Raw genomic sequence first — 25370 nt, 5'->3', positions numbered from 1 at the left:
CAATTAGTATTTGGTAGCATTGCCTTTAAATTGTTTAACTTGGGTCAAATGTTTCAGGTGGTTTTCCACAAGCTTCCCACAATAAGTTGGGTGAATTTTGGCCCATTCCTCCTGACAGAGCTTGTGTAACTGAGTCAGGTTTGTAGGCCTCCTTGCTCGCACAAGCTTTTTCAGTTCTGCCCACACATTTTCTATAGGATTGAGGTCAGGGCTTTGTGATGGCCACTCCAATACCTTGACTTTGGTGTACTTAAGCCATTTTGCCACCTCTTTGGAAGTATGCTTGGGGTCATTGTCCATTTGGAAGACCCATTTGCGACCAAGTTTTAACTTCCTGACTGACGTCTTGAGACGTTACTTCAATATATCCACATAATTTCCCTTCCTCATGATGCCATCTATTTTGTGAAGTGCACCAGTCCCTCCTGCAGCAAAGCACCCCCCACAACATGATGCTGCCACCTCCATGCCAAACGGTTGAGATGGTGTTGTTCGGCTTGCAAGCATCCCCCTTTTTCCTCCATACATAACGATAGTCATTATGGCCAAACAGTTCTATTTTTGTTTCATCAGACCAGAGGACATTTCTCCAAAAAGTACGATCTTTGTTCCCATGAGTTGCAAACCGTAGTCTGGCTTTTTTATGGCGGTTTTGGAGCAGTGGCTTCTTCCTTGCTGAGCGGCCTTTCAGTTTATGTCGATATAGGACTCGTTTTACTGTGGATATAGATACTTTTGTACCCATTTCCTCCAGCATCTTCACAAGGTCCTTTGCTGTTGTTCTGGGATTGATTTGCACTTTCGTACCAAAGTACGTTCATCTCTAGGAGACAGAATGAGTCTCCTTCCTGAGCGGTATGACGGCTGCGTGGTCCCATGGTTTTTATACTTGCGTACTATTGTTTGTACAGATGAACGTGGTACCTTCAGGCATTTAGAAATTGCCTCAAGGATGAACCAGACTTGTGGAGGTCTACAATTTTTTTTCTGAGGTCTTGGCTGATTTCTTTTAATTTTCCCATGATGTCAAGCAAAGAGGCACTGAGTTTGAAGGTAGGCCTTTAAATACATCCACATTTACACCTCCAATAGGCTAATTGACATCATTTGAGTCAATCAGAAGCTTCTAAAGCCATGACATCATTTTCTGGTATTTTCCAAGCTGTTTAAAGGCACAGTCAACTTAGTGTATGTAAACTTCTGACCCACTGGAATTGTGATACAGTGAATTATAAGTGAAATAATCTGTCTGTAAACAATTGTTGAAAAATTACTTGTGTCATGCACAAAGTAGATGTCCTAACCGACTTGTCAAAACTATAGTTTGTTAACAAGAAACATGTTTCAATGACTCAAACCTAAGTGTATGTAAACTTCCGACTTCAACTGTAGATAGTTTGTGTGTATGTATTGATATGTAAACTACGTGTGACTTAATAAAACATATGTAGTTCTGTCCTTGAGCTGTTTTTGTCTATTAATGTTCTGTATTATGTCATATTTCATGTTTTGTGTGGACCCCAAGAAGAGTAGCTGCTGCTTTTGCAACAGCTAATGTCACTCTCCTTCTCTCCTCCCCACTTTCATCCCCCCCTCTTCCTCCATCTCTCTCTGTGTACTCACTTATTCGTGCTTTGTTTTTTAATTATCTCATCTCTCCTACCCCTCCGTCCCCTTCTCCCTCTGTCCCACCCTCTCTGTGTACTCACTGGTTCGTGCCTTGGCAGAGACAGGCTCTCCCACACTGTTGGGGTATTGGGCGATGATCGTCACCAGGTAGTCTGTCCCTGACTTCAGCTCTCTGGCCACAAAGCTCCTCTGACCTGCAGACACTGTCTCCTGCAGGGGTAGACAGGGTGGGAGAGAGGGGTAAGTACAGGAGACAGGGGTGCATAGTTCTGGTTCACAAGAAGGCTGCAGTGCCAGCTGGTTTTTGACCAAATACTGGTTTAAATCTGAGAAACTAGGTGTGTGTTTGCACTCTCTAGACAAACCTTTTTACAAAGACACAAAAACCAGCATGATTGTGGAACTCAAGTATTGCACTTGTGCACCTCTGACAAATGTAAGCCAACATTCAAAGCTCCTGCTGTAAATAGGTATTCAATGTCATAACATAGCAACATTTTTTATCAAATCCTTTGACTCAGGTGAATGTTCACAGACTAATCTATGCCATTCATTATTATGGTCATGAATCATGATTACACACAAGCGCACACACACACAGTCACAGAAGGGGAATTTCACTGTTTTCCAGACAACGTTTAATCTGCACAGATACAGAAACTCAATCAAACTCTAGATCCACCCATTAAAACATATTCCTACTCAACCTAATCCCTCTCTTTCTGTCTGCCATGTAGCAGGCTTCCAAAACTACAATGAGCTATTAGAATCTGGGTCACATTTATTGTATGAGCTGCTGCCTGCTGCCCATCCCCTGAGTCAGGAATGAGCACCACACCCCCTCACCCAACCAGCAGTGCCCACCTGACGCAGCTCTGCTGTAATTGGTTGGCCCAGGCCAGAAAGGGGCGTGTACTGCACCACATAGCCACTCACAGGCCCCCCTGCGGGAGTCCACCGGAACCTGAGCGAATCAGAGGTCTGGCTTGAGAACTGGAGGTTAGAGGGACCGGAGAAAGCCTCTGCCAGAAAAAGAGAGAAAGAGATGGAGAGTGGAGGCGAGTGAAGACAATGAGGGAAATAAATATAGAGAGGTGATTTTATTGTGTAATAGACAGTAATGTATTGTACTGAGCTGAGTAAGTTCCAGTGTAATGTATGGCAGTGTGTCTTTACCATCGCTAGCATAGACTCCACCTGAGCTGGAACACACACGTGGGCCCACCAGGGACAGCAGTGTGTTGAGCAGCTTAAAGTCCCCCACAAAGAATGTGTAGTCCCTCTGAGGAGGAGTGGCTATCAGAGCCAACTCAGTCTGGTCTGCACTCTTTATACCTGACAGAGACATAAACAACCAGTCAAATACTGTACACACACTATCAAGATATACCGCCTGAGGCTTGTGGTCGGGATTAATGAGTCAATGTGGCAAGTCAGACGGTATTGGAGCATCAGGTCTCGACCAACAGGTTCTGAGACAGCTTCTACCTCCAAGCCATAAAACTGCTGAATAGCTAACCCTAGCTGGCTACCTGCACAGACCTGCTTGCTATTCACCTGCACCTTACGAGACTACTTGCACTGACTCTCAACACACCAAACCCATAAACTCACACAAACACACACATGCACACTTATGGTCATCATTGCTGTTACTATTTATTTAAGCTGCTCAATCAAGTCACTATTCACTTTACTACTTGTAAATAACTGTCATAATTTACATAGCACATCTCATTTTTGTACAACTTTGTGACATGTTAATATTTCGATTTTGTTATCTGACTGATATTCGACTTTGATTATTGTGATATTGATATTTGTACCTCACTGTTGAGGAGTGCTTGCAAGTAAGCATTTATTCTGTGTGTGTGGGGCGGCAGGTAGCCTAGTGGTTAGGGCATTGGGCCAGTAACCAAAAGGTTGCTGGATTGAATCCCCGAGCTGACAAGATAAAAAATATGTTGTTCTGCCCCTGAACAATGCAGTTAACCCACTGTTCCCCGGTAGGCCGTCATTGTAAATAAGAATTTGTTCTTAACTGACTTGCCTAGTTAAATAAAGGTTAAAAAAATGTTTTACTTTCATTTGATTTGTCCTCCCAAACCTACCCACTGCAAACATCTCCACTCCCAGACTCCGCAGCTTCTGAGCTGGGTCCCTTACATTGTCTTGAGACTTTCCATCTGTGATCAGTATACAGACCTACATCAGAGAGAGAGAGGAATATGTCATGGTCTGTCACAGGACAAAATATAGTCAGTCTTTCACTCCATTCTATCCCTCTGTCAGACCTTTGAGACGTTCCGGATGGAGGTGGGGTTGAAAAAGTTGTCTGCGACAAATTTGAGGCCGGCACCTGTGCGAGTGTTGCCACCCTTGTAGTTGAGGTTCTCCACAGCGCTGACCAGCTCAGTGCCATTCAGGTAGGTTGTGAAGGAGAACTCCACCCTGAACGGGACAAAACACAGAACAATAAACTACTGCATCGCCTGGGGAAAAACATTCACCATTATTAAGGGGGTAAAAAACTATTGGTAACAGACAAGAAAGAAGAGTGAGGGGTTAACGTGAAAGGATTGTACAAACAGATTATTTTTAGCAGAAACAAACATTAGACAAGACTCTCAGTGTCTGACCTAGAGGTGTCGCTGTACTGCACGGCCCCGAAGCGGATCCCTGATTGGCCAACAGAGCTGGTAAAGGGCTTGACGATGCCAGCCATGAAGCCCTTGACCTGCAGGAAGTTGGCCCTGCCGATACTTGATGAGCCATCTATCAGGAAGACTATGTCTGCTGCGCCAACATTATTACACCTGCCTAAAGAGAGGTGCATTAGTGAGTCTCTGTATCCTAGCTCTGAGAGTTTAAAATGTGGGCTACAGTAGGGCAGTCTACCATGATGAAGCAAGTAGAGTTAGTGCAGACATGCATGCCAATTTATTCGGTACACCCATTTAGTACCGGGTCAGACCCCCCTTTGCCTTCAGAACAGCCTGAATTCTTCAGGGCATAGAAACATTGCTCAATTGGTACCAAGGGACCTATCCTGTGCCAGAAAACATTCCCCACACCCTCACATGAGGGAATGGACTCATGCTGCTTACACCAAATCCTGACACTGCCATCAGTATGGCGCAACAGGAACCGGGATTCATCAGACAAGGCAATGTTTTTCCACTCCTCAATTGTCCAGTCTTGGTGAGCACGTGTCCACTGGAGCCGCTTCTTGTTTTTAGCTGACAGAAGTGGAACCCGGTGTGGTTGTCTGCTGCAATAGCCCATCCGTGATAAGGACGAACGAGTTGTGCGTTCTGCGATGTCGTTCTGCACACCACTGTTGTACTGTACCGTTAATTGCCCGTTTGTGGCCCGCCTGTTAGCTTGCACGATTCTTGACATTCTCCTTCGACCTCTCATCAATGAGCTGTTTTCGCCCAAAAGACTGCCACTATCTGGATGTTTTTTGTTTGTCACACCATTCTCGGTGAACTCTAAACACTGTCGTGCATGAAAAGCCAGAGGCCAGACGTTTCTATGATACTGTAAACGGTGCGCCTGGCACCGACGATCATACCAGGCTCAAAGTCGCTTAATTCACTTGTCTTGCCCATTCTAATGTTAAATTGAACAGTAAATCAGTAACACTGATGTATCTTGAATGCCACGGCCACATGGCTCACTGTCTGTAGGAGCGAACAATTTTTGTGAATGGGGTGGTGTACCTAATAAACTGGCCACTGAATGTAGTGTGGCTTAGAATAGAAAGTGTCTTCAGAAAGTATTAATACCCCTTGACTTATTTGCATTTTGTTGTGTTACAGCCTGAATTCAAAATTTATTAAATCAATAAAAAAAAACACCACACAACACTCCATAACGACAATGTGAAATATGTTAGAAATGTTCGCAAATTTAAATGAGACATCTCATTCAAAAAAGTATTCACACCCCTGAGTTAATACATGTTAGAATCACCTTTGGCAGCAATTACAGATGTGAGTCTTTCTGGGTAAGTCTCTAAGAGCTTTGCACACCTGGATTGTGCAACATTTGCACATTATTCTTTTCAACATTCTTCAAGCTCTGTCAAATGAGTTGGTGATCATTGCTAGACAGCCATTTTCAAGTCTTGACATAGATTTTCACACCGATTTAAATCAAAACTGCAGCTAGGCCACTCAGGAACATTCAATGTCGTCTTGGTAAGTAACTCCAGTGTAGATTTGGCCTTGTGTTTTAGGTTATTGTCCTGCTGAAAGGTGAATTTGTCTCCCAGTGTCTATTGGAAAGCAGACTGAACAAGCTTTTCCTCTAGGATTATGCCTGTGCTTAACTCTATTCCGTTTATCTTTATCCTAAAAAATTCCCTAGTCTTTGCCGATGACAAACATACCCATAACATGATGCAGCCACCACTATGCTTGAAAATATTAAGAGTGGTACTCAGTGATGTGTTGTGTTGGATTTGTAATCAAGACATAAACTTAATTTCTTTGCAACATTTTTTGCAGTTTTACTTTAGTGCCTTATTGCAAACAGGATGCATGTTTTGGAATATTTGCATTCTGTACAGGCTTCCTTCTATTTGGCAACTGAGTTAGGAATGACACCATCCAAAGCATAATTAATAACTTCACCATGCTCAAAGGGTTATTCAATGTCTGCTTTTTATTTTAACCCATCTACCAATATGTGCCCTTCTTTGTGAGACATTGGAAAACCTCCCTGGTCTTTGTGGTTGAATCTGTGTATAAAATTCACTGCTCGACTGAGGGAACTTACAGATAATTGTATGTGTGGGGTACAGAAATTAGGTAGTCATTCAAAAATCATTCTAAACACTATTATTGCACACAGAGTGAGTCCATGCAACTTATTTTGTGACTTGTTAAGCACATTTTTACTCCTGAATGTATCTTTCTTTTTTTATTAATTACAAAAATTTCTAAAAATATAATTCCACTTTGACATTATGGGGTATTGTATAGAGGCCAGTGACACAAAATCTAAATGTAATCAATTTTAAATTCAGGCTGTAACACAACAAAATGTGGAAAAAGTCAAAGGGTGTGAATACTTTCTGAAGGCGCTGTAGTTGTTCTTCTGTAGGCAGAGGGTTAATTGTTTACCTTGAGCTCCAGCCTGGTGCACTGAGGACAGCAGGACAGCCACAGGGAAAACCCAGCTCCACATCTTCACAACCTGCACACAGACACACACAACTGTTACACTATATACATATCCACATACAAATGTACACTCTAGACACACACACTGAGTTGCAAAATACACACATATACACACACTGAGTGTGGTCAGACGCTGAGCTGACCCACAGTGTGTCCTCACTACTGTAAGCCAAACACAAAGGTCCTTTAGTCAGTGAGGCCTCTGAGGGTCACAGAGTGTGGAGGGACACAGTCTACTGCATGCCTTGTTACCCCTCACTTCACTACAAGGACCTCATCATGTCACAGATCAATGGGGCTAACTAAATACCATGATCAGTGAAGAAAGCAAGAGTAGTTGAAAACGGCCTAACATCATTGCTCTAAAGCAAGATGGCCCAATATTCTTTATGGCCTTCTTTCATTCTCTCCTCTCCTTCATGACTATCTCATACAGGGGCTGCTTCTTTCCACCACAAGGTTGCTCAAAAAGAGGCAAGGTGCTGCACAACAGAAGAGCTACTTCGAAAAACCTAACAGACGCTGACCACTAGGGAACAACTCAAACCTGCTCTGGGTTGAGGGGTGGAAAAATCCATGTTCTGATGCCATAACAAACATAGACATTCTTTCATAACTACTGTAGACTACCAAAATTCCAAACCATTAAATTACATGTGTTTACATTTATATATAGGCAGTACAGAGTAACAGAAGAAGAGAGGGCAGAGTATATGTATTGGTCTGTTTAGTGAATCACCATCCAGCATCTGTAGGCGTTTACAGTAGCATAGTGTGTCACACTACTGAACTAGCTCAACCCATAGAGCAGACTGAACGTCAAACTCTTCAAGCTCTTCCTGCCACATCAGAGGTCATGATGGGAATCCCACTTAACACACTCCTAAATACATTAGACTGGAAACCACTTGAAGCTCACACTGAATTACTTTGTGTAGTATAACAAATAACTAAGTCCTTACAAACACACACACACAGGGTTGGGAGTAACTGGTGACATGTAATCAGTCACAGTCACATGGATGGCTGTCTTCTGACTTATAAAATGGTGGGAAATCAATAAAATAAGTAATGTAAACATAAATAAATATGTTTATGTAATTAACTTAAAATGCAAAACACAGACACTGGACAGAAGAACTGAAGGACGCCTAGAAGGACACCATCCCGGAGTCGCCTCTTCACTGCTGACATTGAGACTGGTGTTATGCGTGTACTATTTAATGAAGCTGCCAGTTGAGGACTTGTGAGGCGTCTGTTTCTCAAACTAGACACGAATGTACTTGTTCTCTTGCTCAGTTGTGCACCGGGGCCTCCCACTCCTCTTTCTATTCTGGTTAGAGACAGTTTGCGCTGTTCTTCAGTTTCTTGGCAATTTCTCGCATGGAATAGCCTTCATTTCTCAGAACAAGAATAGACTGACGAGTTTCAGAAGAAAGGTCTTTGTTTCTGGCCATTTTGAGCCTGTAATCGAACCCACAAATGCTGATTCTCCAGATACTCAACTAGTCTAAAGAAGGCCAGTTTTATTGCTTCTTTAATTAGCACAACAGTTTTCAGCTGTGCTAACATAATTGCAAAAGGGTTTTCTAATGATCAATAAGACTTTTAAAATGATGAACTTGAATTAGCTAACACAACGTTCCATTGGAACACAGGAGTGATGGTTGCTGATAATGGGCCTCTGCACGCATACGTAGATATTCAACAACAACAAAAAATGTATCTGCCGTTTACAGCTACAATAGTCATTTACAACTTTAACAATGTCTACACTGTATTTCTGATCAATATGATGTTATTTTAAAAATGGACAAAAAATATATTTTCTTTAAAAAACAAGGACATTTCTAAGTGACCCCAAACTTTTGAACGGTAGTGTACATATGAAATGAGTAAAGCAGTATGTAAACATTATTAAAACGTGACTAGTGTTCCATGTCTATGTACATAGGGCAGCAGCCTCTAAGATGCGGGATTGAGTAACCAGGTGGAAGCCAGCTAGTGATGGCTATTTAACAGTCTTCTGGCCTTGAGGCCTGTACTGACCTCCACTTCTGGATGATAGCGGGGTTAACAGGCCGTGGCCCGGGGGATTGATGTCTTTTTGGCCTTCCTGTGACATCGGGTGCTGTAGGTGTCCTGGAAGGCAGGCAGTGTGCCCCTGGTGATGCGTTGGGCAGACCGCACCACCCCCTTGAGAGCCCTGCGGTTGTGGGCCGTGCAGTTGCCGTACAAGGCGGTGATACAGCCCGACATGATGCTCACTATTGTGCATCTGTAAAAGTTTGTGAGGGTTGTAGGGGCCAGGCCAAATTTCTTCAGCCTTCTTCACCACACTGTCTGTGTGGGTGGACCATTTCAGATTGTCAGTGATGTGTACTGTGCAACTTGAAGCTTTTCACCTTCTCCACTGTGGTCCCGTCAATGTTGATAGGGGGGCACTCCCTCTACTGTTTCCTGAAGTCCACGACCAGCTTCTTCGTTTTGTTGACGTTGAGGGAGAGGTTATTTACCTGGCACCACTTCGCCAGGGCCCTCACCTCCTCCCTGTAGGCTGTCTTGTCATTGTTGGTAATCAGGCTACTACTGTCGTCTGCAAACTTGATGATTGAGTTAGAGGCATGCGTGGCCACCCAGTCACGGGTGAACAGGGAGTACAGGAGGGGGCTGAGCATGCACCCTTGTGGGGCCCCTGTGTTGAGGATCAGCGAAGTGGAGGTGTTGTTTCCTACTTCACCACCTGAGAGCGGCCCGTCAGGAAGTCCAGGACCCAGTTGCAAAGGGCGGGGTTCAGACCCAGGGCCATGAGCTTAATGATGAACCTTGGAGTGTACTATGGTGTTGAATGCTGAGCTATAGTCAATGAACAGCCTTCTTGCATAGGTATTCGAATCAACATGCGTCCAGTTGGGATAGGGCAGTGTGCAGTGCGATGGCGATTGCCTCGTCTGTAGATTTATTGGGAAGGTATGCAAATTGAAGTGGATCTAGGGTGTCAAGTAAGGTAGAGGTGATTATGGTCCTTAACTAGCCTCTTAAAGCACTTCATGATGGCAGAAGTAAGTGCTACGGGGCGATAGTAATTTAGTTCAGTTACATTTGCTTTCCTGCGTACAGGAACAATGGTGGACATCTTGAAGCAAGCGGGGACAGCAGACTGTGATAGAGGGAGATTAAATATGTCAATAAACACTCCAGCCAACTGGTCTGCGCATGCTCTGAGGACGCGGAATGCAGTTTGGGCCGGCAGCCTTACGAGGGTTTACGCGCTTAAATGTCTTACTCACATTGGCCACGGAGAGCGAGAGCCCACAGTCCTTGGGAGCGGGCAGCAAGTCGGTGGCACTGTGTTATCCTCAAAGCGGGCTAAGAAGGTGTTTACCTTGTCCGGGAGCAAGACGTCGGTGTCCACGACGTGGCTGGTTTTCCCTTTGTAATCCATGATTGTCTGTAGGCCCTACAGCATATGTCTCGTTTCTGAGCCGTTGAATTGCGACTCCACTCTGAATAACTACACTGCTTGTATTAAACCATATTCCCAGTCACCTTGCCATGGTTAAATGCAGTGATTTGCGCTTTCAGTTTTGCGTGAATGCTGCCATCTATCCACGGTTTTTGGTTTGGGTAGGTTTTAATAGTCACAGTGGAAACATCCACTATACACTTCCTGATGAACTCAGTCACCATGTCTGTGTATATGTCAATGTTATTCTCAGAGGCTACCCGGAACATATCCCAGTCCGCATGATCAAAACAATCTTGAAGCATTGATTCCGATTGGTCAGACCAGGGCTGAAAATACCTTAGCACTCCTGTTTGAGTTTATGCCTATAGGAAGGGAGAAGCCAAATGGAGTCGTGATCTGATTTGCCAAAGGGAGGGCGGGGGAGGGCCTTGTAGCCATCCCGGAAGGGGGAGTAACAATGGTTTAGCGTTTTTAGAGCATGAGTAGTAGCGGCAATGTGTTGATAGAACTATGGTAGCGTTTGCCTCAAATTTTCTTTGTTAAAATCCCCAGCTACAATAAATGTGCCCTCGGGATATGTGGTTTCCAGCTTGCACCAAGTCCAGTTTAGTTCCTTGAGGGCCGTTGTGTTATCGGCTTTAAGGGGAATATACACAGCTGTGTCTATAACCAAAGATAATTATTTTGGTTGGAAATACAGTCTGCATGTGATTGTGAGGTATTCTAGGTCAGGTGAACAAAACTTGGGTTTCTGTAGGTTATTACAATCACACCATGTTAATCATGAAACATACACCACCACCTTCCTTCTTCCCGAAGAGTTCTTTATTCCTGTCTGCGCGATGTACTGAGAACCTAGCTGGCTGTATGGACAGAGACAGTATATCCGGAGAGAGCCTTGATTGCATGAAACAGTTGTATGTTACAGTCCCTGATGTCTCTCTGGAAGGAGATCCTTGCCCTGAGCTCATCTACTTTGTTGTCCAGAGACTGAACATTAGCGAGTACTATACTCGGAAGCAGAGGATGGTGTGCACGCATCCTGAGTTGGACTAGAAGTCCACTCCGAATACCTCTTACGAATCAACATGCGTGCAATGGCGCACACGCATGCCCGGTCTAGTCAGCATGTTAATGAGGTTTAATTCAGCGTTGAAAAGGCAAAACCTTTACATTTGTTCTACCTGAGTGAGTCTGACCACAAGTCAGAGACCACTATGATGACACACGAAATGCATTTGATGGATCCTTTTTGTCTTCTTCTAATGACCCTTAAGGGGAGAGTAATCCAAAAGTAACAGAAAATAATCTGATTATGTTACTGATAATGGGTAATGCAAAAGTTAAGTTACTAATTACAATGTTGGACAGGTACTGTAACTAGTAACTGTAATGGATTACATTTACAACAGAAAGTAACCTATCCAACCCTGCACGCACACACATGCATGTGCACACACACAGAGTATCAAGATATACAGCCTGTGGCTTGTGGTTGGGAAGAATGAGTCAATGTCTTACTCATCCTATCGTTCACTAAAAATAGACAAGCACACCTGCCCCCGGCAACGGTGGAATTTACATATTTGAATTAGTTTAGATTAAGTTCAGTTTTCTACATAGAAAACTAGAAAAAAGGAGACAGAATCTCTCAGTATCTAACACAAAGTCACTCTGTTTCTGAAAGTGTAAATGTTTGTTCTGGTATGTATACACACTGAAGAACTCGGGCTGCTCTTCTTGTATCTCAACAATCGACAGCTGGACAAATTTCAAAACATACAAGATATTACAGCGCATTCAGTAAAATATTCAGACCCCTTGACTTTTTCCACATTTTGTAACATTACGGCCTTATTCTACAATGTACTAATTAAATCGTTTTCATCATCAATCTACACACAATACCCCATTTTGACAAACGCAAAAACAAGTTTTTACAAATGTATTAAAAATAAAAAACAGAAATACCTTATTTACATAAGCACTCAGACCCTTTGCTATGAGACTCAAAATTGAGCTCAGGTGCATCCTGTTTCCATTGATCATCATTGAGATGCTTCTAAAACATCATTGGAATCCACCTGTGGTAAATTCAATTGATTAGACATGATTTGGAAAGCCACACACCTGTCTATAAGGTCCCACAATTGACAGTGCATGACAGAGCAAAAACCAAGCCATGAGGTCGAAGGAATTGTCCATAGAGCTCAGAGACAGGATTGTGTCGAGGCACAGAAGGCAACGCCTGGCCAAACTGAGCAATGGGGGGAGAAGGGCCTTGGTCAGGGAGCTCCAGAGTTCCTGTTAGGGAAAACATTCCAGAAGTACAACCATCTCTGCAGCAATCCACCAATCAGGCCTTTATGGTAGAGTGGTCAGACAGAAGCCACTCCTCAGTAAAAAAGGCACATGACAGCCTGCTTGGAGTTTGCCAAAAGTCACCTAAAGGACTCTGGTCGTTTAAACCAAGATTGAACTCTTTGGCCTGAATGCCAAGCCTATATAACTGGCGAAGTCATCAACAGCTATTGTTTAATTCAACCTAGGTTTCAACTAAAAGTATACAAAACATACTTTTTTGTCCAGACGTGACGCTTAGCATTCAGGCCAAAGAGTTCAATCTTGGCTTCATCAGACCAGAGAATCTTGTTTCTCATGGTCTGAGCGTCCTTTATGCACCTTTTGGCTAACTCCAAGCAGGCTGTCATGTGCATTTTACTGTCTAGCCACTCTACCATAAAAGCCTGATTGGTGGAGTGGTGCAGAGATGGTTGTCCTTCTGGAAGGTTCTCCCATCGCCAAAGATTAAATCTGGAGCTCTGTCAGAGTGACCATCGGGTGCTTCATCACCTCCTTGACCAAGGCCCTTCTCCCCCGATTGCTCAGTTTTGCAGGGCGGCCAGCTCTAGGAAGAGTATTGGTGGTTCCAAACTTTTTCCATTCTTATCACATCCGGATGAAAAGCGTGCCCAAAGTAAACGGCATGCTACTCAGCCATAAAAGATAGAATATGCATATTATTAGTAGATTTGGATAGAAAACACTCTGAAGTTTCTAAAACTGTTTGAATGATGTCTGTGAGTATGAGAGAACTCATATGGCAGGCAAAAACCTGAGAAAAAATCCAACCAGGAAGTGGGAAATCTGAGGTTGGTCGATTTTCAACTCAGCCCCTATTGAAATACAATGGGATATTGGTCATTTTGCACTTCCTAAGGCTTCCACTAGATGTCAACAGTCTTTAGAGCCTTGTCTTATGCATCTACTGTGAAGTGGGGCCGAATGAGAGGGGAATGAGTAAGGTCTACCATGAGCTGAACATGTGCTGACCATGCGCGTTCATGTGAGAGCGAGCTCTGTTCCATCGCACTTCTGAAAACAAAGGAATTCTCTGGTTGGAACATTATTGAAGAACTATGTTAAAAACATCCTAAATATTGATTCAATACTTCGTTTGTCATGTCTTTACGGACTGTAATATAACTTTAACTTCTCCTCAATAGGGGGTGCTGTTTTCACTTTGTAATACTTTCGTTCCCAAATTAAACTGCCTCGTACTCAATTCTTGCTCGTACAATATGCATATTATTATTACTATTGGATAGAAAACACTATTGGATAGAAAACACTCTAGTTTCTAAAACCGTTTGAATTATATCTGTGAGTAAAACAGAACTGGACTTTTTCTATGAGGATGTGAGAATGCTGAAATCTGCTTGCTGTTCTGAGATCTGTTTATAAATCTGCCTGTCTTATATTGGTTGAGATGCACTGCATACGTCTTCCCCTGGGTGTCAGCGAACAGTGAGAATTGAAATGGAGTTGCTAGGCAGAACTGAGAGGTTATAAATGGCCTGAGAACGTAGGGTCCGGCCTTTGTTCACTTCGCTCTGACGCAGGAAGGACCTCTGGCTGTGGCTCTAGAACGCTCCGGTTATAGGCCTTAGATATATCCGGCTCTGTTTTTATTTTTATTTTATTTTATTTATTTTACCGTTATTTTAGATTTATTAGATTTAGGTGTTAAAGACATCATAATGTTGTTATATTAAACCGAGTTATATCAGTTTATATCGGTATATTGCGATTTTCGGATATTTATTTATCCTGCGTTTTAATGAGTCGGACACGTCTTTGCCACATGGCTAATGTTTACTGCTAATTCGAACGTTGAAGAGGACAATCTACAACCAAGCAACGATTCTTTTGGACAAAGGACACCTTGCCCAAGATTCTGATGGGAGTTCATCAAGAGTAAGAAGTATTTATGATGTTAATTCGTTGTTCTGTTGAAAAATGTGAAACCACTATTCTGCCATGAATCTAGGTGCGGTTTCGCTTTAACGCACGCTGTATGTTGTAGTAACGTTAATTTAAAAAATCTAACACAACGATTGCATTAAGAACTAATGTATCTTTCATTTGCTGTCCAACCTGTATTTTTTAGTCAAGTTTATGATTAGTTATCGATTAGAATAAGTGCCTCTCCCAAGATTTCTTCCGACATTTTGTTTGCATTTTGGCTACTATTCATATTGTATAACCACGATTTGTGCCGCTAAATATGCACATTTTCGAACAAACTCTATATGTATTGTGTAATATGATGTTATAGGACTGTCATCTGAAGACGTTTGAGAAGGTTAGTGAAAAAATGTATATCTTTTGCTGGTTTATACGTTATCGCTATTTTTGGCTTGAATCAATGCTGTTGTTTGGTTGGCTATTGTAGTAAGCTAATATAATGCTATATTGTGTTTTCACTGTAAAACACTTAAAAAATCTGAAATATTGGCTGGATTCACAAGATCTTTGTCTTTCATTTGCTGTACGCTGTGTATTTTTCAGAAATGTTTTATGATGAGTATTTAGGTAATTCATGTTGCTCTCTGTAGTTATTCTAGTCGCTTTGGTGAGAGTTGTGATGGTGGCTGCAATGGTAAACTATGATTTATACCTGAAATATGCAAATTTTTCTAACAAAACATATGCTATACAATAAATATGTTATCAGACTGTCATCTGGTGAAGTTGTTTCTTGGTTAGTGGCTATTTATATCTTTATTTGGTCGAATTTATGATAGCTACCTATGCAGGAAAAAAATGGTAGAGTAAATAAAGTTGTGTCTTTTGCTAACGTGGTTAGCTAATAGATTTACATATTGTGTCTTCCCTGTAAAACATTTTAAAAATCAGAAATGATGGCTGGATTCACAAGATGTGTATCTTTCATCTGGTGTCTTGGACTTGTGATTTATGATATTTAGATGCTAGTATTTACTTGTGACGCTATGCTAGGCTATGCTAGTCAGCTTTTTTACTGATGGGTGTGCTCCCGGATCCGGGTTTGTGAGGAAGTAGAGGTTAACTTTTTGTCCGTACTTTCCGCTGGACTTGAACGCGCGTCGTGAGTTTGGAAAGTGTACTGAACACTAGAACAACAAGGAGGAATTTGGGGGGAAAATGATGGACATTATCGAACAAAACAAACATTTATTGTGGAACTGGGATTCCTGGGAGTGCATTCTGATGAAGATCAAAGGTAAGTGAATGTTTATAATGTTATTTCTGACTTCTGTTGACTGCACAATATGGCGGATTATTTTTGTCTTGATTGGGCTCTGAGCGCCGACCTCAGATTATTGCATGGTTTGCTTTTTCCGTAAAGCTTTTTTGAAATCTGACACAGCGGTTGCATTAAGGAGAAGTGCATCTAAAGTTCCATGCATAGCACTTGTATTCTCATCAACATTTATAATGAGTATTTCTGTAAATTGATGTGGCTCTCTGCAAAATCACTGGATGTTTTGGAACTACTGAACATAACGCGCCAATGTAAACTCAGATTTTTGGATATAAATATGAACTTTACCGAACAAAACACACATGTATTGTGTAACATGAAGTCCTATGAGTGTCATCTGATGAACATCATCAAAGGTTAGTGATTCATTTTACCCTATATTTCTGCTTTTTGTGAATCCTCTCCTTGGCTGGAAAAATGGCTGTGTTATTCTGTGAATAGGCACTCACCTAACATAATCGTTTGGTTTGCTTTCGTCGTAAAGCCTTTTTGAAATCGGACACTGTGGCTGGATTTACAACAAGTGTATCTTTAAAATGGTGTAAAATACATGTATGTTTGAGGAATTGTAACTATGGGATTTCTGTTGTTTTGAATTTGGCGCCCTGCAGTTTCACTGGCTGTTGACGAGGTGGGACGCTACCGTCCCATGTACCCTAGAGAGGTTAAGAATGATGGAGGCCACTGTGGTTTGGGGACTTTCAATGCTGTAGACATTTTTTGGTACTCTTCCCCAGATCTGTGCCTCGACACAATCCTGTCTCGGAGCTCTAAGAACAATTCCTTCGACCTCATGGCTTGGTTTTTGCTCCGACATGCACTGTCAAGTGTGGGATCTTATATAGACAGGTGTGTGCCATTCCAAATCATGTCCAATCAATTGAATTTCAAGTTTGATCAATGGAAACAGGATGCACCTGAGCTCAATTTTCTAGTCTTTTCTAGTCTCATAGCAAAGGGTCTGGATACTTATGTAAACATTTGCAAAAATGACTAAAAACCTGTTTTCACTTTGTCATTATGGGATATTGTGTGTAGATTGATGAGGATCTTTTATTTATTTAATCAATTTCAGAATAAGGCTGTAACTTAACAAAATGTGGAAAAAGTCAAGGGGTCAGAATATTTTCCCGAATATATTCAGACTGCACCGTATGCTGTCTAATAGACAAATGAAACAACTTCTAGACAAATTAAACAACTTCTTTGCTCGCTTTGAGGAAAATACAGTGCCACTGACACGGCCCGCTACCTTCACCGCGGCCAACGTGAGTAAAACATTTAAACGTGTTAACCCTCGCAAGGCTGCCGACCCAGACGGCATCCCTAAACGTGTCCTCAGAGCATGCGCAGACCAGTTGTCTGGAGTGTTTACGGACATATTCAATCAATCCCCATCCCAGTCTGCTGTTCCCACATGCTTCAAGAGGGCCACCATTGTTCCTGTACCTAAGAAAGCAAAGGTAACTGAGCTAAACGACTATCGCCCCGTAGCACTCACTTCTGTCATCATGAAGTGCTTTGAGAGACTAGTCAAGGATCATATCACCTCCACCCTACCTGACACCCAAGACCCACTCCAATTTGCTTACCGCCCCAATAGGTCCACAGACGATGCAATCGCAATCACACTGCCCTAACCCATCAGGACAAGAGGAATACCTATGTAAGAAAGCTGTTCATTGATTACAGCTCAGCATTTAACACCATAGTACACTCTAAACTCGTCATTAAGCTTGAGAACCTCGGTTTCGACCCCGCCCTGTGCAACTGGGTCCTGGACTTCCTGACGGGCCACCCCCAGGTGGTGAGGGTAGGAAACGACATCTCCACCCCGCTGATCCTCAACACAGGGGCCCCACAAGGGTGCGTTCTCAGCCCTCTCCTGTACTCCCTGTTCACCCATGGCTGCGTGGCCATGCACGCCTCCAACTCAATCATCAAGTTTGCAGACGACACTACAGTGGTAGGCTTGATTACCAACAACGACGAGAAGGACTACAGGGAGGAGGTGAGGGCCCTCGGAGTGTGGTGTCAGGAAAATAACCTCACACTCAATGTCAACAAAACAAAGGAGATGATCATGTACTTCAGGAAACAGCAGAGGGAGCACCCCCCTATCCACATCGATGGGACAGTAGTGGAGAAGGTGGAAACTTTTAACCTCAGGGGGCTGAAGAAATTTGGCTTGTCACCGAAAACACTCAAACTTTTACAGATGCACAATCGAGTGCATCCTGTCGGGCTGTATCACCGCCTGGTACGGCAACTGCTCCACCCACAACCGTAAGGCTCTCCAGAGGGTAGTGAGGTCTGCACAACGCATCACCGGGGGCAAACTACCTGCCCTCCAGGACACCTACACCACCCGATGTCACAGGAAGGGCCAAAAGATCATCAAGGACAACCCCCCGAGCCACTGCCTGTTCACCCCGCTATCATCCAGAAGGCGAGGTCAGTACAGGTGCATCAAAGCTGGGATCGAGAGACTGAAAAACAGCTTCTATCTCAAGGCCATCAGACTGTTAAACAGCAATCACTAACATTGAGTGGCTGCTGCCAACATACTGACTCAATCTCTAGCTACTTTAATAATAAACAAATGGATGTAATAAATGTATCACTAGTCACTTTAAACAATGCCACTTTATATAATGTTTACATACCCTACATTACTCATCTCATATGTATATACTGTACTCTATACCATCTACTGCATCTTGCCTATACCGCATGGCCATCGCTCATCCATATATTAATATGTACATATTGTTATTCATTCCTTCACACTTGTAATTGTTGTGAAATTGTTAGATTACTTGTTAGATATTACTGCACGGTCGGAACTAGAAGCACAAGCATTTCGCTACACTCGCATTAACATCTGCTAACCATGTGTATGTGACCAATAAAATTTTATATGAAATGTAGCCTATTTGAAATGATGAGCGGTTCTTAAATTCACCTCTTCATGTTTATTAAAATACTTTTATTTAAATCATATAGTTTGGTTTCTATACTTCAAAACAAAATGGTAGGTCCAGGTAGTCACAAAAATAGATGAGTGTTGGTTAAATTGTGATTTTAATGAATGGAGCAAATTCGGAGAGTAAGTTTTATTCCTGTGAGCGAGGAGGAGCGTTTTTTAGCGTAGCGGTTGGAAAGTATGTGGAGCTTCGGAGCACCGCTTATGGAGCAGGATTTCTGACTGCTCGCTCCACTCACATACTGTAGTCTGCTCTGGGCTGACTTAATAGACCACTGACTGACTGAACTGTGTTTCTTGGAGAGGCAGGAGATGAGAGAGGCCAAGGCAGGGGTGAGAGTCTGAGGCAGGGGGTGAGAGAGTCCGAGGCAGGGGGTGAGAGAGTCCGAGGCAGGGGGTGAGAATGAACGCGACAGAGAGAGACGGAGGCGAGGGGGGGTATTAGAGTAGTGCTGGGACTATACCAATATCACGATACTCGTTAGTAGCGTGGCAAGGAAACAAAACACAAAGCAGATTTAACTTCTTAGGAACACAGCCCTAATGTTGTAAACAAACATCATTATGTTGTGATCCAGAGTCACATGTATTTATTTTCCAAGCTATAGCGCACAATATTTTACATAAAGCAGGTTTTTAAAGGAAAAAAGTTCGGTCTGTTTCGTATTTTCGTATTTATGCCATCGAAAAAAATATTGTGATACTGTTATCGTCCCGGTCCTAGAAGAAAGTGAGAGGGTCTGAGTAAAAGATGGAAAGAAATGAACGAGAAAGGGAAAGAGACAATGGAGAAAAGAAGAGAGTGAGACAAAGTAAGGAGGCAGTGAACACACACTGTACTTTCTCATAAGAGAGCAGCTGAGACATGGAGGTAGTACAGACAGTGAGAGATGCCATTCTCCTGGGGGGGCGGCAAGCCGTCTCATAGTGACAGAGAGGACTGTTGTGTAACTGCAAGGTTCCCTTGGCGTGACATCAGCACAGGGACAGAGGAGGACAGAGAGGAGGGGGGGGGGGGTGTCATAGTCAATTATCCAACTATTTCTCTCACTGGTGAGTTTGTGTAGGCCTAAGGGTTCTGTACAGTGGGTGACACAGCATTTGCCCCTATCTGTGATGGGAGCAATGTTATAAAGAGCAGCTCTACTGTCGGCCTATCTGTCTGAGTTCAAGAACTTGACAGGACGACCCAGTCAATGATCTCTAACCGCTAACCCCCAGGGCAAGTGTTGCACCTATCACCTTGGTCTGGAAGGCACTAGCCTCAAACTTGATCATGTCCACACTCTCTTATTAGCCAAGCCAAGCAAAGAGACTCCATTTTGATCAATTGTCTTAGAGAAGTTCATAACCCTGCTAGCACAAGCTCCCAACATGCCCCTGGGGAGGAAGATGTAGCAAATTAATAGTGTCAGTGACTTTATGAACCTCAAGCTTGAAGACTTTTGTACTTGTAAGAAATGTTTAAGTTTCTGCATTTCTTTAAACTCTTAAGTTTCCTGTCTGTGGTGCATCTTTACCTGTCTCACTGCAAGAACATCTGCTCTAATGAGTCACTTTCCCCACACAGACACAGAAAAAGGACAAAGACAAACATACAAAGAGACTCTTTCCTCTCCAGATGATGGCCTTTGTCTTGATCATATTCCATGAGACATTAACAACCACTTAAGACCCAGCCTTTTGATATCAAACACTAAACCCACATAAAAACATGAGTCACATCAGTTCCATACCACTGTCTAGACCTCCCCAACCTCCATACAGACCTTTTAATAACCTCTGCTTTACCTCATTTTTCTTCTGAAGCTCCCTGAAGACAATAGAGATTCAGCTCCCTGACAAAACCAAGATGGACTCACACATCAAAGACAGTAACCAACAGCAGCCTTCCCTTCCACAGATGGCACACTTGGTAACAGTCCAGATCTCAACACAACGCAGCCCAGAAGAGCAGCATGCCAGAAGCAGCAAATAAACCATGAATAAGGAGGAGAACAAAAAAGAAGGATAGAGGAAAGTGGGGTGAAGGTGAAGGCTGAGAGGACGAGAGAGAGGGGAAAGTGACCATTGCGAGAAGGTAAGGAGGAAAACCAGACACTTCAGAGAAGGAGGAAAACTGGGTGTCAATCCCTGTGGCGAAGGGGGAGGTAGAAAAAGCTGCAAAAAGCAAAACCCACAGTAAATTCACAACAGCTCAGAGAGGGATGGAATGAGGGAAATAGAGCGAGAGAAAGAAAGAAAGCCCATGGGAGAGAGGAATATATAGAAAGTGAGATGGAGAGAGAGAGTGGGAGAAAAAATAGAGAGATGAGGGAACAAACAGAGGGAGAGGAAGGGCTTTGCACTGCCAATTAAAGTTCTCATTGGATCTGGCAGACATATAACTATAGGATGTAGTGCTAGTCTCTTTGATGTGCTGGAATTGGAAAGTGATAGTCCAGCACAACAAAGAGACTAGCATGGTATAAATGGTATGAGTCAGAAAGCACCACCCTGCCCTTAGCAGGAGTTTTATTATGTCAGAGGAAGCTTCAACCACCACATCCCATCCATCCCACACCTGCCTAGCTGGCTGGGCTGAGTCACACTGGCCCACCTGAGAACAAAACTCTGCCTACATATAGCCCTAGGCCTGGCTGTAGTTTCCCCTACTATTACTTAGACAGGGTGGATTGAGCCCGCTGCCTAGCTCCATTACACCCAGCCTGATATATATCGACTACAATTTATTTACCTTTGTAAATAAACGTCTTGAAATAAAACGATTGGGCCAGTGTGAAGGCCATTGACACCAGTTCCCAACATGGGTACCCACGTGAAGGCCGTCAATCAGTGTGAAATCTCTTATTTTTAAGACTTTTACAGAGTGTGAAATATGTAATGTCGCCAAGCAGACAAGGTCATTGCTTACATAATCATCTGAGTCAAACACTGCAAAACACTGCAACTATACAATAATTGTCACAGAATACCATACCAATGTGGAGAGAACAAAGGCTGAAAATTGACTACAGACATCCTGTTCTTTTAAGTTAACAGGCATGAATGCCTGTTTAGAAGATACACTTCATCCTGCATATTACTTCTTTGGATTATGAAGTCTACTGAACTAGGTGAATTCTGCCATCTGATGATGGATATTGAGGTAATGAGATGTGCTACAATTTGAGTTGGTCTGAGACTGAGGCAAGTCTATAGAAGTAGCCTAGTCTGAATCAGAACAGGCCTTGGACCTTAGTTCGCAATATCAAAAACCTGATTTAAAAACAATTATGGCATAATTTGACAAGTAAGATGCTGGTCTGGTCTCATTCAAGTGCTTTGTCTCAGGGAGAATTGTTTTTGATTGATTGATAGACATAGCTCTCTGTGTTTAAGCACCACTATAGAGGCTAGAGCAAACATGAATAAAACAAAAAAGCATACTTGTCACGCCCTGGCCTTAGTATTCTTTGTTTTCTTTATTATTTTAGTTAGGTCAGGGTGTGACATGGGGAATGTTTGTGGGTTTAGTCTAGTTTAGGGTGTGTGTATTGTTTAGGGGGTTTTGTAGTAGGTATGGGGTAGTGTTCAGTGTAGGTGTTTAGGAAAGTCTATGTTTGCCTGATTTGGTTCTCAATCAGAGACAGCTGTTTATTGTTGTCTCTGATTGGGAGCCATATTTAAGGCAGCCATAGGCTTTAGGTGTTTGTGGGTAACTGTCTATGTTGTACGTTTGTAGCTTGTGTGTGCACTTACGTTTATAGCTTCACGTTTGTTGTTTTGTTTCGTTTTGTTATAGTGTTCGTTGCGTGTTTTTTTTCCCTTCTCGAAATAAAGAGAATGTATTTTGCACACGCTGCGCCTTGGTCCTCTCTCTCACCCATAGACGATCGTGACAATACTCCATATAAAATCATAAATAAATGATTTAAGACAATTGATGTAGATAGTATAATAGTATAATTTATTATACTAATAGATAGTATAATAAATAAATGATTTAAGACAATTGATGTAGATAGGATACCATGCACTTTCACTAAGTGAGTAGCCTGTCTATCTTGTTTTTTTTTGCCAAAATGATCATTATTTGGCAAATAAATATAAATATTTTATTTAACTAGGCAAGTCAGTAAAAAAAGAAGAAAAACAACTAGGCAAGTCAGCCAAACCCTCCCCTAACCCAGACGACGCTGGGAAAATTTTGCGCCGCCCTATTGGACTCCCGATCACTGCCGGTCTGTAGTGATGCCTCTAGCATTGCAATGCAGCGCCTTAGACTGCTGTGCCACTTGGAAGACTAATAATGGGGCCATGAGGAAAAAATGGTCCGGTGTGGGATCCTCGAGGAAAACGATTGGGCCAGTGTGGTCCCAGTCCGCCCCTGAGCCTAAGAAACATGCTTAATGCCCCCCTGCCATGACTGTTTCAGGGTTTACACTAGTTACCACAGCCAGAAAGTAAAAATTGTCTATATTGTAAAAATGTATGAAAGCAAAAATGTGCTTTTTGGTCTTAATTTAAGGTTAGGGTTAGGCATAGGATTAGCAGTGTGGTTAAGGTTAGGTTTAAAATCAGATTTTATGAAGAGACATTTTTTAAATAGGGTTCATGACGTTGTGGCTGTGGTCACTACAGTGTCCGGTCTACAGTGTCCGGTCTGGAGCGTGAAGACATGCTCTGCTGGGCGGTTACTGAGTAGCAACCGATGATTGTTGATGGCGACAGTGGGCAGGGCTGCCATCTTATCGGCTCTCAACCAATCATGCAAAAAAAATGTTGCGTTGTTCGTAACTTGTTTTGTACATAATGTTTCTGCTACCATTTTTTATGATTATAACCGAAAAGAGCTTCTGGACAACAGAACTGGGATTATTCACCTCAAATTGGATGAGGAGGTCTAATTCAATGAGTCAGATGCGAGGGATATACTGTATACACCCAACCAGGACCCGATCCCCGTGATTTGCTGGAAAAGGAAACTGAGATTTTGTGGAAAAAGATCAGGGTGCCTTGAAAGGATCAGGCAACGAGTGGCTAATCTGCACTTGCCTTCCGTTCTGCTAGCTAAAGTTCAATCACTGGAAAATAAACGGGACAAACTGAAAGCACCTATATCAAACCAACGGGACATTAAAAACTAACATCTTATGTTTCACTGAGTCGTGGCTGAACAACGACATTGAGAACATAGAGTTGGCGGGTAATACACTTGATTGGCAAAACAAAACAGCAGTCTTTGGTAAGACACGGGGCGAGGGCCTATGCATTTATGTAAACAACTAATGCACGATATCTAATGAAGTCTCAAGGTTTTGCTCACCTGAGGTAGAGTATCTCATGATAAGCTGTAGACCACACTATTTACCTAGAGAGTTTTATCTATATTTTTCGTAACTGTCTACATTCCACCACAGAGCGAGGTTGGCCCTAAAACCACACTAAATGAGCTGTATTCTGCCATAAGCAAACACAAAAACGTTCATCCAGAGGCAGCGCTCCTAGTAGCCGGTGACTTTAATGCAGGGAAACTTAAATCAGTTTTACCGAATTTCTATCAGTGTGTTAGATGTGCGGCCAAGGGAAAGAAATTCTGGACCACCTTTGCTCCACACACAGAAACACGTACAGAGCTCTCCCTCACCCCCAATTGGCATTTCTGACCATGACTCTATCCTCCTGGTTCCTGCTTGCAGGCAAAGATTAGAGCAGGAAGCACCGGTCTATAAAAAAAGTGGTCAGATGAAGCAGATGCTGAACTACAGGACTGTTTTGCTAGCACAGCTTGGAATATGTTCCGGGATTCGTCCGATGGAATTGACGAGTACACCACATCAGTCACTGGCTTTATCAGTAGGTGCATTGAGGACGTCGTCCCCACTCTGACTGTACGTTGCCTGTTTGGGTATAGCAAGCCCCATCCCCCTCTCCCTGCCACTCCCTGCCTCCCCCTTTCCTTCTTCAACCAGGTTGCTGTGTTCAAAGAGAGGTCGTAAATTCTAAGGAAGACCCTGCCTCATGGCCACACAGTATTAGAGAGAGGGTAAACTTTCAGGACAAAGGAAATCCTTCCACCTCACAGAACTGGAGGTACGAACACATTTCATGTTCCGGAAAAAGTATAAAAGATCGGTGAAGATTCCAGCTATTAACTGGTTCGTTTGTCACAACTTGGGAAAATCATGGGAGACTGTGTGGCTACATTACCATACCGCTGTTTATATAATAGCCTCAGATATGAGGTTTTCATCTAATTGTTGTATAAGATGAATGAGTGAGTATGATACTGTTTGTATAATTGGGGCTGTCCCAGACATCCTGGGACAGCCCCTTTCTGCAATTCCGAATAAAAACTCAACTTTGAGAAATTATCACTAGACCATGTTTTTCTCCATTAGGAGGGGAACGAAGGTTGTGTACCATTGCTAAATCTTTTAACCATACCACGTGGTTAAACTCTTAGACTATACTGACAGAATAAGAACAAGTCTTTGATTTTGACTACTAGTCTGCAGCTAGGAA

The 25370-nt window shown here is 42.8% G+C and overlaps 1 protein-coding gene across 1 annotated transcript in view; it reads right to left on the bottom strand.

The window, feature by feature from the left end:
• Window positions 1-25370, bottom strand: part of LOC129815482 (collagen alpha-1(VII) chain-like) — a 130137-nt gene that overhangs the window by 89845 nt on the left and 14922 nt on the right. Inside the window, 7 exon segments of the mRNA XM_055869355.1 lie at window positions 1710-1839; window positions 2494-2651; window positions 2806-2964; window positions 3741-3834; window positions 3924-4080; window positions 4269-4449; window positions 6762-6834. Coding sequence (XP_055725330.1) covers window positions 1710-1839; window positions 2494-2651; window positions 2806-2964; window positions 3741-3834; window positions 3924-4080; window positions 4269-4449; window positions 6762-6825 — 943 coding nt within the window. The 5' untranslated portion in view covers window positions 6826-6834.

The sequence above is a fragment of the Salvelinus fontinalis genome, chromosome 18 (genome assembly GCF_029448725.1).
Source record: "Salvelinus fontinalis isolate EN_2023a chromosome 18, ASM2944872v1, whole genome shotgun sequence".
Taxonomy (NCBI): domain Eukaryota; kingdom Metazoa; phylum Chordata; class Actinopteri; order Salmoniformes; family Salmonidae; genus Salvelinus; species Salvelinus fontinalis.
The sequence above is the reverse complement of the archived record's forward strand: the minus strand, read 5'-3'. Positions and strand labels throughout refer to the sequence as shown.